At 31.3% G+C, this 19,178-nt stretch overlaps 2 protein-coding genes across 2 annotated transcripts in view; one reads left to right on the top strand and one right to left on the bottom strand.

Annotated features, from left to right (window-relative positions):
* Positions 1 to 17,563, top strand: part of tyn (trynity) — a 54,107-nt gene extending 36,544 nt beyond the window's left edge. Inside the window, exons 4-15 of the mRNA XM_088184252.1 lie at positions 2,837 to 2,927; positions 2,992 to 3,159; positions 4,374 to 4,646; positions 4,725 to 4,953; positions 10,359 to 10,484; positions 10,555 to 10,730; positions 15,294 to 15,427; positions 15,496 to 15,635; positions 15,713 to 15,794; positions 15,855 to 15,999; positions 16,066 to 16,282; positions 16,356 to 17,563. Of these exons, the coding sequence (XP_088040378.1) occupies positions 2,837 to 2,927; positions 2,992 to 3,159; positions 4,374 to 4,646; positions 4,725 to 4,953; positions 10,359 to 10,484; positions 10,555 to 10,730; positions 15,294 to 15,427; positions 15,496 to 15,635; positions 15,713 to 15,794; positions 15,855 to 15,999; positions 16,066 to 16,282; positions 16,356 to 16,507 (1,933 nt within the window). The 3' untranslated portion in view covers positions 16,508 to 17,563. The remainder of the gene's footprint in view (positions 1 to 2,836; positions 2,928 to 2,991; positions 3,160 to 4,373; positions 4,647 to 4,724; positions 4,954 to 10,358; positions 10,485 to 10,554; positions 10,731 to 15,293; positions 15,428 to 15,495; positions 15,636 to 15,712; positions 15,795 to 15,854; positions 16,000 to 16,065; positions 16,283 to 16,355) is intronic.
* Lipt2 (Lipoyl(octanoyl) transferase 2) lies at positions 17,548 to 18,822 on the bottom strand. The gene is made up of 4 exons (XM_088184253.1): positions 18,724 to 18,822; positions 18,375 to 18,638; positions 18,101 to 18,313; positions 17,548 to 18,035 (listed from the first exon to the last, which is right to left on the bottom strand). The coding sequence occupies exons 2-4, from the start codon at positions 18,565 to 18,567 to the stop codon at positions 17,719 to 17,721; spliced, it is 723 nt and encodes a 240-aa protein (XP_088040379.1). The 5' UTR covers positions 18,568 to 18,638; positions 18,724 to 18,822; the 3' UTR covers positions 17,548 to 17,718.
* Between the last annotated feature and the right edge of the window lie 356 nt (positions 18,823 to 19,178).

The raw sequence follows: 19,178 nt of genomic DNA, 5'->3' as shown, positions 1-19,178 counted from the left end.
AATATTTTGATAACCATTAGAAATATTATTGTAACTAAAATATTATTTATTGTATTATATTATTTTTAAATCAATAATACAATTTAAAATCTAAAAGGGGTTTCTATTAAGCTCAACTAAGTTGGCAGCACTGTTCCTTTTAAATTGTACTTTTCGTCACGCTCAATAGATTTGCGCAACCGTGTTCGAAATTAAAGATGTTTCCGACACTTAAACACGCCATTTAGCTAAACACCCGACAACAATCGCTCTCCTAAAACCAACAGCCATGGGAATATGGTTTGTGACATAACCTAAAATGGTGTCGATTATCTCACATACACCGGATACGGTGCATTTTCGTCCCTTGGACCTAGTGTCGTTAAATACGCATTTGCACCGCTCCAAATCAAGATGTCAATGTGGCGTTGGGAAAATAAACAGTGGCATTAATAATATAAAAAACGCTCGATCGTGGTGAGGTATGCCATTTATTTGCCATCAATCAAGTTTGCGACGAGGAGGCGCGTTTAAATATTTACAATGTCGTTTATCGGCGTGTCGTGTGTCATGTCAGGCTTGCAATTTATTTCGTCTCACTGTCACCGCTATAAATTGTCATTTTAATGCGAGCGCTCGTTACAGAGGGTCGTTTGCTTGTAGATAGATGAGCGAGATTCGGACGCTCTTGGCCAAATCTCGATTATTAAGCTAGACGTTTCTCTACCTAACGATATTCGGTGTTACCAACATTAAATAATTAATGTAATTCATTTATTCCAAATGAGAGTTTGACAGCTCGCCACAAAATCGCTGTCATAGTTGAAATTATTATTATGTTTTTTTTATGTAACGATTTTCACGATTTTGTGGTTAGTCATTCTGTCTTGCAAATTTGCTCGGTTCGTTGAGTGAGTCTAAATTTCGCTTAACCTCGTTAGCAGGTGAACTTTACGCATTTGACAGACTCCAATAATTTCGGCCTTTTGGCATATTTCAATAACGAAATCATCTGGAAAATGTAGAAAAATAACAGCTCTTTTTTGGTATTGACCTGGTAACGTATGAAAAGTGAATGTTTTGTGTAGAGTGATAAATATTTGACATAAATGTATTTGAAAATAATACTTACAATATTTTGTATGATGATAATTCGAAGGTGAGCCAAAAACTTACATTAGAACTCTGTGAAATTACAACAAAATTACATATATAGCGACAATTAGTAATACGACAGCAGTAGCTTAAAATAGCCGCCGCAGTTAAAACACTGTAATTTAACAGTAAATACCGTAAAAAATCTATATATACAAATATTATTAAAAACTAATCCAAAATTCAGGGTCCTTTATGCGCCTTAATTTTGTTTCGATTTGCGACACAATAAAACGCTTTTACTCAACAAAAAAAATTTGAGTCTTGGAACTTCGCAATTTCTTGTGAAGTTCCAAGACTCAAATATTTTCTTTCAAATAGTCCAATAATTATACTTCATATTTTTTTATTCAATATTCGAATATAAAAAGTAAAAAGTAGTTTAAAAGTAGCTTCTTGAATAATCACAAACCATTACACGTATCAACATATAATGTTGCACCATTGAATGATCAATAAAATCTATCTGACATTCCAGTTTTCAATATTGTTCATGAATTTATCCGTATGTGTTGTTGCCTCACATCACGTCCGCACTTCACAAAATTGAAAAACGACTCGATGGACATAATGCATGTCGAAGATGTCTCATAAGTATCACCGGGTGGCACGCACGACTTCCGATTGTTTTCAGAATTGATTCATCAAAATCCGCGTTTCGAAACGTGACAATGGCGTCAGATGGCGACCGCGATCCGCAGATCGTTGATCTACCTCGGATGGATCATTGATCCTAAGTCGGCGGCTAGATCGGCGCACCGGGCACTCGGAAAGCTCCGATCCATTATCGTTATACACATTGTGATTATTCGGCCATTTTCTTTTAGCAGATCGATCGGAAACCTCTTTGCCTGGACGGATGGATAGTCTCGGATCGATCACGTTTTATTATATCGCGCACCGGACCCCGTAACTTTCGCCGGTTCAATTATTTTATATATTATTAGACCATAATAAAAGGCAACGTGAATATGGTAATCGCCATTGTAGAGCGCATTTTTATCTAATTTCATCGCTCATCCATTGTGTAGATGCGCTACGTACAACGAACGAAATAGATAGAAATCTCAGTTTATCAAAGATTTGCTCGAAATACTAACTCATTATTTCGATATATTTATTTATAAATTGCAAAGAATTTTATGAATATACAAATTCATGGTCGAACTTGGGAGCCTCTGCAATTAAATGTTTTCTCATGCATAAGGTAATTGCTTTATCGGTGAAGAAAATTGAAATGCAGCTAATAAAAAATACTTTTATTTCTTTACATAATTAAAATACTGTCTATATAAGGGTTTATTATGGAATTTATGATTTATTTTAAAAGCCATAATATGTATACGTGTACAAATACATTATTTAAATATATATCTACCCTGTTTGAGACAAAACTAATTACAAATATTAATTTAAAGTAACCTTAAACACATTTAGTTAGACATTAAGACATTAAAACATAAAAAAATATTGACACATAGGCGTTCGTTATTGTGTGGTCCAACTTCCTTATTGTTTAGCCTCTGTTTTATATAGACAGCGTAATTTGTTTAGCTCCGACGGAGGTCTTATTGGTATTCTGCATTGGAAATAGCTCATCTCCGATAAATCTTCCACTTTCTCATCCAAACACGAACGGCATAAATTTAAATAAAATAAATATGTATCGCCACTATTAACGTTAAATCGTTTCATGTTACAGTTTCGTCGTCAACCCTCTGACTCCCGTGCAAGAGACGAGATGTCAACTTCAAAACGACACGCAAGCCAACAACCCCAATATTACGCCACAGGTAAAATTTTACGGTGTAATGTGTGTTATTATCAGTAATGATGTTATTTTTATTCCAATTTTAGCGATCGGTCAGCATGTATTACATGGTGAAGCTGCAGGTGAGGTCCGAAAGCGTCTGCTTGAGGCCGTGGGCGTTCGAAAGGGTCCCGGGAAAGGCACTCAGGGGTCTCGATAATGTCCTCATCTACACGTCCACAAAAGAAGCCTGCTTGGCCGCCTGCTTGAATGAGGTAAATTGATTATACACACACACTCCATTACGATTATGAGCGCTTCGATCAGCTTTGTGTGAGTTTAACGATTATATTATATTAAATTCTTGGAATCCATTATTCACAGTCCTTAAAATTATTCAGCATTTATAATGAATATAGTACATAAAAGCAGGGCTTTTTTAAACATAAAAGATGTCGGAACTCACTTCTTGTCAAGAATTTTACTAAATAAAATTATATTAAATCTCATTTTAATTAAATTTAAAGCAGCTTTTCATATGCCACTAAGTGCATAAAAAAATAAACAAAATTTATATTAGAGATTTATTTATTTCAAAAACTATTGGTCAAAGTTTATTCAAATCGAATTTTGCTCAATAGGAGGGTGCAAAAACAATTATCACTTCTCAGAAGTCAAAAATTTACGTCAAAAGCAATAAAATTGTGTCGGCGCTGTCGCAGTTGGAACGCTCGTAACCGAGTACTATAAAACCTAAATTAAATTATTATTTAGTTTTATATTTGTATCGTATTTTATCTGTATGTTTTAATTTTTTTATTATATTTTACAATTAACTATTATATACTACAAATTAATACATATAAACATGTATAGTAGCATATGAGCATCAAGACAATATTTTAATTAATATCATTATCTTTCGCTATATTTTAGATATTTTCCAAGATATTTTCTCCAAAAAATGTAATTGTCTTAACATTGAAATTGATTTGATAAAATTTTCTCTGGTTGTCGATCTTGCAAAATAAGCTTTTTTATGATAATCTCTCTTCTGTTCTGAAAAATTACATACTAACAATCTATTCATATATTAATGATTAAATTTAAACATAGTCACACTTATTAAAAAAATATTATTTCTTTAAAAGAATTATTTCTTTATTTTAACCTTTTACTTTTTAGATCTATATGGTTCGTTGCTATGTCATATAGCCAGTTATTATTTTATTACTTTGCACAGTTATATCAGATTATGTAATGAAGTTGCGTTGAAATGTTAAATGCATATTTTGGAACAATTATTCCGTTAAAATACCTCGACGATCGAGAGGCCGCTTCATTAATCTCCATCGCGTATAATCAATTCAGCAACGGTATCACATTGCACATATTTAATAGACGAATTTTTCAAACGCTCTATTAAACGTACAATAATTGTGAATGGTATTGAACTTCGTTCTGAGCACGTGCTGATTCATCTTTGCAGAAACGATTCACGTGTCGGTCGGCCGAATACGAATACAGCACGATGAGATGCGCTCTGAGCGACGCTGATCGTCGCACAGGAGGAGGTCCAGGACCAGCGTCTGCCCCTAGATTATCAGACGCTCCAGGAACAGACTACTTTGAGAATCTCTGCTTGAGAGCCGGACAAGCCTGTAAAGATAATCGAGGTTTTAACACGCCAAGACTGGGAGTCGCCGAAGACAAGGTGGCTCAATACGCCGGACTGCATTACTACACAGATAAGGAATTACAGGTGATGATGCGCTTTAACCAAACCCGATGAATATGATATGGAGTGATTTTATAATGTTAAACACCATTCAAATTACAGGTTACATCAGAATCGGCATGCCGGTTGGCCTGCGAAATAGAAACGGAATTCTTGTGCAGATCCTTCCTCTACCTCGGGGCGGCCAACGCAGCCGGCACGTATAATTGCAGATTGTACCATCTCGATCATAGATCTCTTCCCGATGGACCGTCCACTTACTTGACAGCCGAGAGACCGCTCATCGACGACGGTGACATCACCGGAACGTATTTTGAGAACTATTGCGATAGTGAGTATCTATTATATAATTTTTTTACTCGCCTTCTAATATATACATATATATTCACAGATATAAAATATTCTCATTATTATACTGATATAAAATATTCTCATTATTATACTGATACAAACAAGTTCAACGTACGAAATCATAAGACCGAATTTAATTAATATCCGTTTAACACTCGCTCGGATATAACGGTGTAAATTCGCAACGATGATGTAATAATCACAACTCAATCTCAATAGAGTCGTTTTAATTAATCATGTCTCTTGAGAGTAACTGTTGTAAGAAATGTAAATATTATATAATACAATTTAATTCGCAACATCAATGCAGCTAACAATTGTCAGTTTGTAGCAGACGTTGACCTTGAAGTTAACCTCACGTCTTGCCTATCTCATTATTATACCATTTCAACTCTCGTGATTTTATATTCATCAAATTATATTGGACATACTCGCGATTTATGCGGTTAAGGCGTTGCTCTTGTGGCCTTAGCAATGCTCATCATAGTATGACATTTTTTGCGGTATTAGAAAAGAAGCTGCTGTCTGTTTTTTCAAGGTCAAATATTAATTTCGATTTTTTTTTAAAACAATCTAATTCTCTGCATAGCAATTTTGCAATTTGCGATTATTCAATGTATATTTAAATTAGACATTGATTTGAGCTGTATCATTAAAATATCTATCGATTTTATAAAAAAACATTAATATATTATTTAGCAAAATAATGACAAATATTTTTTAACTAACTAATATCTCATTGGGGTTAATTTGTACCCCGTTTCGGCGACTGCATTATTTTTTTGTTCCGTTCGAAGGATAAAGTAAAAAAGGTACAATTTTCCGTATAAAATTGCTACAAAATATTGTAAATAATATTGTAGCGATGTGTGGAATCTATCGAGGCAAATCTAATTTATTTTTAATAGCTGTATGTAAGCTATGTATTATAGTTATTACCAGGGCCACCAAGAGCGAACCCGGGCCCCGGGAAAACAATGATTCCGGGCCTTCATTAGGTTAGGTTTGGGTTTGAACTGCAAATGGACGTTTCGCAACCGCCAAATTTAGTTTCATACATTTTATAGCAGCATATATCAGTTAAATTATATTTTCGCTAAAAATATATATCTACTGGTGAAAATGTATTAAGACTCTACTAGTGAAAAGTTTTTTACATCGGATGTAAATAAATAATAAATATGTAAATATATACAGATAACAAAGTTGAAATCATATAATTGTAGTAGCACCAGCCAGATAATTTATATTTTCACTGGTAAAAATGTATTTCGATATGATTTTACTGAAATGACATGTATTAAAAAAAAATTCAGGATAGATTCGAGACTGTTTTTTTCTAGATTTTCTTTTAGGAATAATCACATGAAACTTAATGTTGTATTTATTTATTTTGCTGCATTAAATCCAGTTGTCAAATTACTGATCCCCTTGAGTAATAATGTTTATTGTGAAAATACTACCTAGAAAGTGGGTACTTTAGAAGGCAATGTTCCGATCCTTTTATTTCTTGTATGTATAAAAAGAGCTGAAGGAATTTATACCTTAAATATATCAGTACATACATTTCAAACAACTGTAATTTAGTTCAGATTCATTACTTGAGGTCGGTTTTTTTCTTTTTTTATATATATATTTTTGCTATGATTTTTTCCAGAGTCGGGCCTCTGGAATTTGTCCCCTCTACCCCCTCTGGTTATTACCAATTTATTATTAGTTTTAGCATATGTAGTTTTTATTTATTATAAATAAATTAATCAAATTTCATACTTGATGGAAAAAATACATGCTAAATAAAAACAATGGAAATTTTTAAATAAGCGCATAACATATATCAAGCTAATGGAATTTTATGGCAAAATATTGATTTTCACTATCAAAAATTTCAATGTTTTTATTTAAAAAATATTATTGTAATCTAGCGCTGGAAACTCAGCTTTAAACGAATTTTAAATGAATTTTCTTCTCAAGATCGGACTAATTAGTAATCTTTCTAAACAAAGCAGAAATTTAATTACATGGTATACATTTCAAGCTATACTTAAATTGATTGAAAACGTATTCATACATTTTAAAACATGCAAGTAAAATTAAATCCACTCACAAGATGTTCATTTTCATCATGTCAACGACACGTAAATGAATGTGGTGAGTTTTTTTTGTAATATAACAATGTCGCACATTTATCGCGGTAAATTCGCCTTTATTATACATCATACATACATATATGAAGTTACTCACAATAAAATTTATATGGCAGAAAATCTTTAGAGCATCAGACATTCAATCAAAAACGAATGGCGAATTCGCACATAACACGATTGCAATTTCGCTTCTGGCGTAGTAAGTGTGAAGAATTGTTCGCTTCCTCAATTTTAGTTTTTTCCATTCTTCGGAACTAATAAAAGGACGCGCTTCAGACACGTTTCGTTCTTCTTTTCGTTTTTAAGCCGATCGTGACCGGTATCATCACGATTCGATCGGAAGTATCTGTGTAGTGTATCCAACTCTGCGGTCTATCGCAGCATTCTTGTTAACGCTGTCGCCATTATTACACTGATTGGAAATATGACTTGGCTAAAATAAAAAAACACATATTTTTTAGGTGTACTTACTCTCGTTGTGGCGTAACCGGCGGTTAAACAGTGTCGTAGATATTCGGCGACAAACATCCGACGGCAATCAAAAAGCTCATCAGTGGAATGCCGCTTTACGAAACACGCGATTCTCAAAAGTCAATATTAAAATATTTATTCTCACATAATAAACACGTCAGCCTTTTGTGGTCATTGATAAAAAGCGAGCTTTAAATTAGTAGCCGTAATGGTAGCTTTATTTACTGCCACACACTGAATATATTAATTTGATTTTTTATTCAACCTCTACAATAAATCTCGTTCAAATTGGTCGATTCGGACTGACCAATATTTTTTGCGTCGATAGAGGCGACGTAATTGATGATCCTCGTGTACTCTCCAAGCCGCAGATATAGTTATTTATCATCGATCATGTGTAAAAAATATTATAAATGAAATTAATATGTCACGACGCGGGTTTGATTGACTATCGTGCGTCGATGTCTATTGCTCGAGTGACATAGACGCGCGATATAAAAACACATTTTTTTAAACAATCATTTAAAAGTGCTTAGGATAAAGAATCATTTTAAAAACTGTTTATGAGTTGTTCGACGTTTCACTGAGATCAAAAGCGAGCGATGGACGCACCTCCAACAGAGATGTGTCAAGAGAGGAATTTCGAACAGTCTTTTGTCTACGAAATCGGCCTTTTGTATGAAAAAGGGCCCTCAAGTTCGATGACCTCCTCTTTAGAACAAAAACTAGAGTCGCGGTGTTTCAGCGCAAGTAGTTAGCGCCGTTAAGTATATGGTTCAACTTTAATCTAACGAGAACGTTCGTTAAAGTGGAAACGTTTTTCCGCAAAAACAGTTAGCCATTTGTATACACATATTCAATTATTGATTTCGCTAATAGAACATTAACCTTTCGCAGAAACGTTTACGCGTAGTAAATCGCCTCTAACTTATTTGAACTTCGCCTAATGCCGATAATAATACAAATTAATTTAACGACATAAGTGGAGCACTACAGTATACGTTTAAAAATCACGTTTTATTCCTAGAAAAACAATAGAAGAGTTCAAGCATGAAAGCTTCGATGCACCTCAATTACTATATCGACACAATAAAAACGCACAGTTATCATAATGACCAATTAAAATGACCATTGCATTGAGGTTACAAAATATAGGTTACTTTCTTTATTACCTTGACTTAATAGGGCATTGTTAACATTACAGTTGATTTGCAACAAGTATATTAATGTGTTGTTTTAAAATATAATACGTGTTATAATTGTTTTAATAGTACAAATGAGTTTTAGTATTTATTTATCTTTTTTGATCATAGGATCGTTTCGTGATGTTATATGTTTTCTGCTACATAAACCACGCATCTGAATGTTTTATAAAGTCAACTTTAGCTATAAAAAATCATATATTTTTTTTATTGCTGATTAAAATATATAGATAGTTAATATAGAATTTAATTAAATAATTTTGGGCTCCAAATTTTAATTAAAAAAAGTATTTCTTATAAAGCTTCTTATTGTGGAGTTTTACGGTTACACGTTTTTCATTTCTCGAGAAATGAAATACACGTAATATACAATATTATTATATTTTTAAAATAAATATTTTTTTACTGATTTCATTGTCAATAATTTGACTCAATGCGTGTAAATTATATAATAGTTAGAAATTAAAATAAAAATGCAAGTGAAAAATGGTAGAGCATTTAAGTATATAATTATTGCATTAAAACTTTATTTAAAACTTTTATATGAGATATTATTATAATTCGAATATTTAATGCATATTTAATTAAATTTCTATCACGTGATATTTTTCAAATAACATTTACATTGAAATATTAACTCTTGTTTTATTTAGCCGGCGAACGAATCTATGGCAAAGACTTTATAATTTCTTATTCTTAAGTCAATGATCTTTGTATTCTTAATTTTTTGTTGATCGGCAAATGTTCGAGGTTTGCTAATCGTAATTCCTAGAGTCGGTCATAAAACTATTGGCAAGCATTTTTATCAGAGCGTTAATTTGCTATATCGATCCTTTTCCATAGAATAAAAATTAAAATAAATTTAGCAGAAAAACAGTAATTGTTTTTTAAATTGCAGAGGTCGCAAACTATTTAAAAATATTTGTATAAATATTTTTTTAACAAAAATCATTGCATGGCAAATCTTATCTTGCATTTTTCTTTTACTGATTTTTATTATTGTCATTGTGAGTGGTGTATATAATAAAGTCATTGATAATAAAATATTACATTTGCTATGAAAAATGAATGAAACAATCAATCAAAATGCAATTGAGATATATTTTTGAGTGTTGAAAAACTAAGAGTTTATTGTCCTTTTTGTTATCAAAAATCAGATGATATATATCTGATATCAGAGTATAACTATACGTATAAATCGAGTAATGGTTGTAACTTATTCAAATTTTTGCCGGTAAACCCACATAAGTATCGTATTTGATCTACCTTGAAATCATTCTAAAATATCAAAGAGTCATTTTTATATTATATTATATTGTATAACAGCTACCGAATTTATGGAATAAAAATCGTGATGTTAATTTGCAACTATAAAAATCACTACCGGTTCAAAATATACATCATAATCGTTGTTTTTTACCTTAAATCTCGTACCGTAATGTAAGTAAGTACGATTATCCAACAACAGTCACGACTTTCTGTGCGAGCGGTGGCTAACCACCCGAGTTCATTTCGCCGGGCAAAAAATCTTATAATTGAATTAAATAACTGTCTTTACCCTCTAACAGAAACCCCATCCGGATCTCCGTCAGAGAACAGCCTGCCCATCACCATAGAGACCCAAGAGGACCCGACCCTGAACAATCTAACGAGATCGGACGTAAACTGCGACAAAACCGGAACATGCTACGACGGTAAAATTCGACCTAAAGTGCAATTCTAATTCGAGACCAGTCCGGTTTTAACAGTTAATTCACTTTACAGTTACTGTAAATTGCAAGGATACTCGAATCGCCGTTCAGGTGCGTACCAACAAGCCCTTCAACGGAAGAATCTACGCCCTGGGCCGATCCGAGACTTGCAACATCGACGTCATCAACAGCGACCTCTTCCGCTTGGACCTCACCATGGCCGGACAGGACTGCAACACGCAGAGTATGGTTAGTGGAAATCGATTGAAATTATTCCGGAAGTCCTGGTTAATTAATTGGCGATGTTAATGTGATCGGATTTGATTAATCGACCGACGATTACGTCGACCGCCAACGAGCTATTGCCCAACACCTGTCACGATTTAATTATTAAGTCTTTCTGATTCAATTTCACGGCTTTGTTAATATTGATGACAATCTAAAAGCGCTGCGAGTTAATTCGTTCTCCGTGACTGGCAAGAATAAAAAATATAACAATTTAATTATGGAGAAAAAAAAATAGGAAAAAATGTCGAGTGTCCATCCAATAACCGAATCCAATTAATAACAATAGTTTTTCTAAGAAAATTAAGCTTTAAATAAAAAGAAGCTTTAAATTATCCTTAATCTTCTTAGATGCGGTTTAAATAATGGTATCGATAGTTTACAATAGCTCATCGAAATTAAGCAATGTTAAGGAAAATCGTTTATTTGGTCGCGCAGTGAATAGTTTTTCATATATTTTTTTTAAGAAATCGTGAAGGTAGATTTGTCAGTTTTTTCATAATTGTTTTTGTAAATGTAGCGTAAGGTTTTAATAAACTAAATCCAATTCATTTTCTGTGTATCGCTTCTTAGAAAAAAATATTTATAATAAAAACAAATATAAAAAAATGTTTTGGACATCCGTAAGTGATAAGAAATTTAACACAAAAAGTTCTCTATTATGGTTTAAATAAACTGACATAAGTTTTAAATAGTCTTTTTTCAATTGTTCCACCATATAATAAAATGCAGACTCTTAAGTACTTATTGGTTTATTGATTGAGTCCATATGTTTTAAAACATATATATTGCTGTATGAATTAATTTATTGTAAATTCACACAAAATATTATGTACACTTCTGTTCTACAATATTTTGATTTGACCGGAAATTTGATTATTTCTGAATATTATAAAATCTTGATTCGATGTAAAAAAATATTAAATGTTATATTGTTTCATATGAAGTGTCTGATTTTTTAGTGAGATATAATACGATATAGATTTTTTACTACAGTTTTATTAATTAAAATTTTCTTTATCAACAGAAATGATCTTTTGACAACAATTTTATATGTTTATTTAAAAATCTTCACAAATCGCTTAAAATTTTTATAGTATCACTTTAATTATTAATTATCGTAGTACTAACAATTAAGTCTAAATGTTTTAAAAGGGGAAATGTCAAAGGACTTGAGTTAAACTATCCTATACTAATTCGATTAATTTTATAACATTAATTAATGAAGTATAAGTTTTCGCATTATCATGGAACAATATTGTTTTAAGTCTGTTTCTAAGATCGAATGTCTCAGGGTTAATTTACTATCCACGGTTTAAATTTACATACAATTTGACTCTGCTGTAATACTCTCGTTTGATTTAAAAAACATTTAATGAATTATTTCCCCAAAATATCACCATATCATTACCATAATTTTTTTGCGTCTATAGCAAAAAATATATAATAAAAACAGACAGCGAATAGAAAAAAAATGGACTGAAAAAAAGTATTTTGCCGAAATTAAATTAATAAAAAATTTAACTTGAAATTTAGTTGCATATTATGAATTAAATAAACTGCCACAAGTTTTATGATTTAAAAATATATATTTCTGTATGAATTTATTTATGGTAGACGCACCAAAATAATATGCACGATTCTTGATTACTTCTGAATATTAAAACAATTTTATTTTTAAATGCTAGATGATTTTCTATTAATGTGCACCGATATAAAAAAATATTAAATATTTTATTGTTTCATATGAAGTATTCAATTTTTCTAAACTTTCTTCATTAGCAGAAGATAGAAATCTTTTACTGGGCTCAAGTTCCAGGGTAATTTAACCATTACAAAATTTTTCAAACAGTTCTCTAATTGTACCTTAATCTTTCGTTGACACTATAATGCACACGAGCTTAAAAATATCTGAAAGCAAATAATTAAAAGCACAACACCAGTTATTGAATACAAATGTTTTGTTCCAATCAACATGAAACAATATGATATGTCAGTAGTTCAGTTAGAAAAAAACATAATTTTAATGTTTTTAAATTATTTTTTACAGTAATAATTAATTAAAAATATTTGTTATTGTTAACGATTATAAATTTACGGTGAAAACAATTATCTTTTGCAAACATGTCCAGCGGGGAAATTCGTGAACCTGTTGCGAAACGATTCCGTCACAGATTTTCATATCGATCACGACGGACGGTAGCTTTTTTCTCGAGCTGAACGCATGATCGAAGATTTCAGGTATCAGACAGACTCTGACGAATCTAAACCATGATTCGCTTTAGATATATAATATATTACTTGAGCGATCTAAGCCCGCCTTTAACGACGTGGAAAAATAATGAAAAGCATGGCAAATCGCAAATGAGCGGCGACTCGCATTGTGCTTATGTACGCAGGCATGTGCAAATTACATGGAAGCACTTTGTTAATGATCGATTTGGTCATTTTTTCCATATGAGATGGGAAGCATCTTATTATGCGATTTTTCAAAACGAAAAAACGAAGGCCGTTCGTTCATAGCCCGGAGAAACATTTAAAATAAATATGTTGATGTTGCTTTATATTGCGGTAAATTTAGTTTATGGGCTTATGAACTTTTATGGCATAATATAAATAAATTGATAAAAACCTGCTACTATATAATATCGTTCAAGTTTCGCTGCAAAAATATTTTATTACCAAAATGGTAAATATTCAGTATGCAGGCAATAAAAAATAACACGAAGAGCAAAACAGTCTCACACATTAGCGCCGAAAATAGTGGTACTTTCATTGAACGGTACTTAATTATCAAATAGATGTTTCACTACCAATTATACAACTCAACACGAGTTTGATTCGAAAAAGGTGTTCTATTTTAGTGCAATGCGTCGATATTCTTTATTCGACATAACTGTCGATCGCAATTGAAATAAACAAAAAAAAATAAGATCAGAGCCATAAAGATACATATAGACCGTTATACGTGAGAAGGGAAGGTTTATACGTTTGACTTATTTATTAAATAATTTTTTAGTTAATGCAATTTGTTAGATGGAAATATTAGGCGCATTTCAATGGTACATTCTTCGCTGTAATTGCGTTTCGTGATCGAAAATTCCGTTAAAAATTTTGCCGATCGCTGTCGGCGATCGTTAATATGATCATTTGATACCGGCTCGACTAATTCTCACATGTAATACGAATCAAATCATCAACAATCCGCTATTGGTAATTACTGATGAAGGATGGAATCGTTTCATTGAATTTCGATTTGCGATTGTAAGTAAAAAAAATAGTAATTGACGTACGTGATGTAAATTGGGCAAGAAAAAAAGTAATTATGATACTAGATCTGATCGAAATATCTTTTTACTTAATAATATACTTAAAATATCCTGAGCAATATTAATATTTTATTTTTAGATTATATATTACTACACGATCCCTTGAGTTACTTTATCGTTAAAAATTTTAACATATTTTTTAATCATATCTTTAATTCAGAAAAATATTACGAAAAAACTTGCATAGCATCAGGGTTCATTGTTCTAACACAGAAAGCATACCTATACCTATTACCATGTCAGGTATTAATGATTGATTAGAACAATATTAGTTGAATGCATTTGAGCATATTGAAATATTATTTACTATTATCTGAATTCTAGTAAGTAAATGATCTTTCTATCTTCTCATTTTCGAAGCAAGCTGATTTTAGCATTATGTTTTGTTTAACCATTATAAAAAGGGTGGAAGCTGAATATTTTACCTTATTTAAAAGCACTATTTAAAGCTAAGCTTCAATGATGTCATTTGAGATTTTTACAGGGAAGGGGTCAAAGGTTGGGCAGTCAGTGGTCGTTTTTTTTATAGTATTTCATTAAATAACATGTATTTTTCTGGCCTAATTTAAGGAGGACCCAGTTTAGAATCCACGTCAAAAGCAATAAAATCGTGCCGTTGCAGTGGAAACGCACGGCAACGAGAGTTCCCATAGCAATGGCACCGAAACAGCTTTATTGCTTTTGATGTAAATTTTTGACTTCTGAGAAGTGATAATTGTTTTTGCGCCCGGTTTGAATATACTTGACCAATACTCTCATATCATAAATCCGTAGTAATATTGGTAAGGATAGCTATCATATTTTTAAAAACTAGTATAATATCAACTGCAGATAAACTATGGAGCAATATGTGAGATGGGACGACTCAATCTAATGAAAGTCCTAAGACTATAATTATTTTTAGAACTTTCATTAGATCAAGTTGAGTTTGGTTAATCCGTGTAGGTTAGGTTTGGGTTTGCACAACAAATAGTCGTTTCGCAACTGCCAAATTAAGTTTTATAGACATTTTAGAGCAGCATATTTTTGCTAGTAAAAATATATATCTACTAGTGAAAATTTATTTGGACTTAAGGAGAACATTATCCGAGGGCACGAAACCTTAGCGACACGCATATAAAATCGTCGTTACCAGTAAGACGAAGCGGCGTTCTATTTAATACTAAATTTTATTTAAACTATGGTTTCTTTTTTATAGGTCGGCGTGTATTCGAATACAGTAGTATTACAACATCACAGTGTGGTCATGACAAAGGCAGATAAAATTTACAAAGTCAAGTGTACATACGACATGTCTCCCAGGAATATCACATTTGGAATGATGCCAATCAGGTAATTTATCAAGAAAATAATTTAAACATATATAACATATCATATTAAATCTAAATTGAAATCAACAGAGATCCTGAGATGATTTCAATCACATCAGCACCAGAAGCTCCGCCACCAAGAATCCGCATTTTGGATTCTCGTGCCAAAGAAGTCGAAACCGTCCGCATTGGAGATAAGCTCACGTTCAGAATTGAAATTCCTGACGACAGTATGTTATCATTACTATTGAAAAATATTAAATTAAAAATAGTTTGGCAATATTACAATATTAAATTTGTTTTACAGCTCCTTATGGCATCTTCGCCCGTAGTTGCGTCGCAATGGCTAAGGATTCAAAGAGTACCTTTGAAATCATTGACGATGATGGGTAATTTAACTTGCTTTTAACGCAAGGTAGAATTGTATTAATATTGATTTATTTTTATAGATGTCCAGTCGATCCTTCAATCTTCCCGGCGTTTATTCCAGATGGAAATGCACTTCAATCTGTGTACGAAGCTTTCCGCTTTACAGAATCTTATGGTGTGATCTTCCAATGCAATGTTAAATATTGCCTCGGACAATGCGAACCGGTAGGTGTTTTTATAATATTATAAAATTAATGTAATGCAAGATTAAATAATATATTTCTTTATTAGGCTGTCTGCGATTGGGGTAGAGATTCACTCGAGTCGTACGGACGTCGCAAGAGATCTTTGAATGGAAATAATACCGAAGAAGCTAACGAAGAAGAAGAAGATATGAACATTTCTCAAGAGATCTTAGTTTTGGACTTCGGAGATGAAAGGCAGTCGGCTGATTTCTTACGTAGTGATCAAATTGGTGGTCTCGCTGCCGAAGCCGATTTCAATAGAGGTTTGCTTATAAAATAGAATGTTATTTTATATAAACATTGAGTAAATATATTAATGAGTTTTCTTTATTACAGATAAGACAGTTACAATCGTAGAGCCTTGTCCTACCAGTAATTCTGTGCTGGCGTTGAACATCGCTTGCGGTTTACTTCTGTTACTCTATGTCTGCACACTGTTCTGTTACTTTATGAAAAAATGGCTCGTCCCTGCCAAACGGCTGCCATAGACAATTTATTTAAGTAGTTTCTCATACATAAGAACAAATAATAGCAATTTTAAGGACATTTTCTGATATTTTCCACGAATAGTGTAAAATTACAGAAAGTTTCACAAATCAATTTATCACATTGTGATATATCAATATAATAGATTTTCTTTGAAAATGATAGGTTTTATACTTAAATATATATTTTTATATGATATATAAAATTATACAAAACGACTTTAGATCTCTATATAAATAAATTAATTCATATTATACAGCGAAGAATGAAATTAAATATTATATAAACTGATAAAATAATGCATTTATTACCGTGTAAGTTGAAGAACGTGTGTGTGAGTTGCGTTTGAGAATATAGAATGTATATTTTGAACATTTTTACACGAGCGTCTCGTATCATTCAATTCAGTAGGCGTAAGTTTAATATCGCTCTCTTTCGCATATGTATATATTTATATGACAATTATATATGATTAGATAATAAGGTTATTTATTACACCTGTTGTTAACTTTCAATTGGGTTTGATCAATGTTTATATAGTGCAAAAAATAGTTAGATGCTGATTATACGCTAAGACAATATTTCCGTTTCCCAATCAGACAAACCAATCGCTTCTATAATGCTTATGGATTATAATTGGTTAATAATGGGTTGTTGCACATTTTAATTAATGTAAAATATTTATTTATTTATTATATTTGTAAGCTATATATCTACATCTTAACCCAATTAGAGACTTAATCAACAGGTTATGTATTAGTTTAAAAATGAATACAAGGTGCTGTCATTCATGGTATTTAATATGAACATTAAATATTGCTTAGAAATTTAATTAGTAGCATTCAGATTAATCTGAGATCTTATAAATCTCAGGATTTGCATTATTCATATTGATAGTTCCTTGTAAATCATTTACTAGCTTGAAATAATGTACGTTCAATGAATAATAATTAACACAATCATTTACTATTGATTGATTTATTTTTACTTACCTCTGCAGAAAAAATGTATTTTTTTAGAATATGTATTAATAAAATTAATATTTTTACACAACAAAATATTTTATTGAACTCATGTATATAAAAATTTTAAGCTAAAAACAAAAACTCAACACTATAAAATAAACATAAAATACATCTTCATAGAAGTAATACTCATGTAATAATATCTCAATAAATAAATCATATATTTGTTCGCTAAATTACTTAAAAAATCAAGAATCTGAAATTAATTGTTTTTCTTTATCTGGGAACAATACTAATTTACTATCGAAAACATCTTCAAAGCTTTTATAAAACAACGGAAGTATTTCATCAATCGAAATATTTTTACCAATTTCTTTTGATAATGAAGTTATTCCTTTACCTTCAATGCCACATGGTACAATATGTTCGAACCATTTTAAGTCTGTACAACAATTCAAAGCAATCCCATGCGTAGTGACACCTCGAGAAATATGAACACCGATTGCACATATTTTATTATCTCCTACCCAAACTCCAGTTTTAGGAGACCTTTCCGATTTTATTCCTATAAAATAAAATAAATTTTAAATATAAAATATTATTCTTTAAAAATTATATAGATTTACTTACCCATTTTATTACAAGTCTCAATCACAATTTGCTCAAGTCGACACACGTACCACTTTACGCTTGGTTTGAAATGCCTAAGATTTAGAACTGGATACGCAGTTAACTGTCCAGGTCCATGAAACGTTATTAAGCCACCTCTATCAGACCTATAAAATTGAGCTCCTAAGGCTATTAATTTATTTTGTTCTTCTTGTGAAATATAATCGCGTAAACCTTTAAATATCAATGCAATAAATTTATATAAATCTAGATTTTTAAAATTATTTAACATTACCTGTTGTATAAATTGGTTCATGTTCCATTACTAATAGTGTGTTATGTGTATTATTATCAAAATTAGTACTATTCTCTTTCCATATCAAAGGAACATCATTGATAGTATGCAACTTTGCTAATTTTCGTTGTATCATATTTGATTTTTCATACAAGATTTTTCCAAGATTCCATTTCTTTACGACTTTGCCCATTTTTATTTAAGTTTCCTCAAATATAAATGTGTTTTTTTGAGGTTATGTTTATATTTTTTGCCTCATAATAGCTAGAAGAGAATAGTAAAAACATAATGATCAATAAAAGTAAGTAAATAATGTATTAAATTGTTCATAAACGTGTTTTAAACGTACTTTACATAATATCACCATATAGACACTATCCAAATTAAACGTCAGGAAATGTCAAAATCGGTCGGTAATGTAGCTATCTTAAATATCGACGTTAATATAAGTTATTTTTTAAATTACAAAAATAAAACAAATTTGAATAAATAAAGTAAGTAATACATTACATAGTAAAAATAAATGTATATCATCATAAAATAAAATATTTACATTTCAGTTGCGGTAATCTGTAAATGATAATGATGGCTGAAAAAATAGACCATGGTTTAGTAAGGTTATAAACCACAATAAGTTTAAACATCTGATCATAGATGACGTTGTAAAATAAAAACAGCGTGAAAGTTTTAAGGGTGTGTAACATTGAACTTCTACAATTCAAGGGGTGGTAATTCAAGGATACTGTAAAGCACCTGTACACTTTCAGCAAAAAATTGCTCTATATGTGCAATATTGATTTATTT

This window comes from Plectrocnemia conspersa, unplaced genomic scaffold (genome assembly GCF_051122295.1).
Source record: "Plectrocnemia conspersa isolate PC_06_02 unplaced genomic scaffold, ASM5112229v1 ptg000004l, whole genome shotgun sequence".
In the NCBI taxonomy this organism is placed as follows: Eukaryota; Metazoa; Arthropoda; class Insecta; order Trichoptera; family Polycentropodidae; genus Plectrocnemia; species Plectrocnemia conspersa.
Note: the sequence above shows the minus strand (reverse complement) of the source record. Positions and strands in the feature narration are given on the sequence as shown.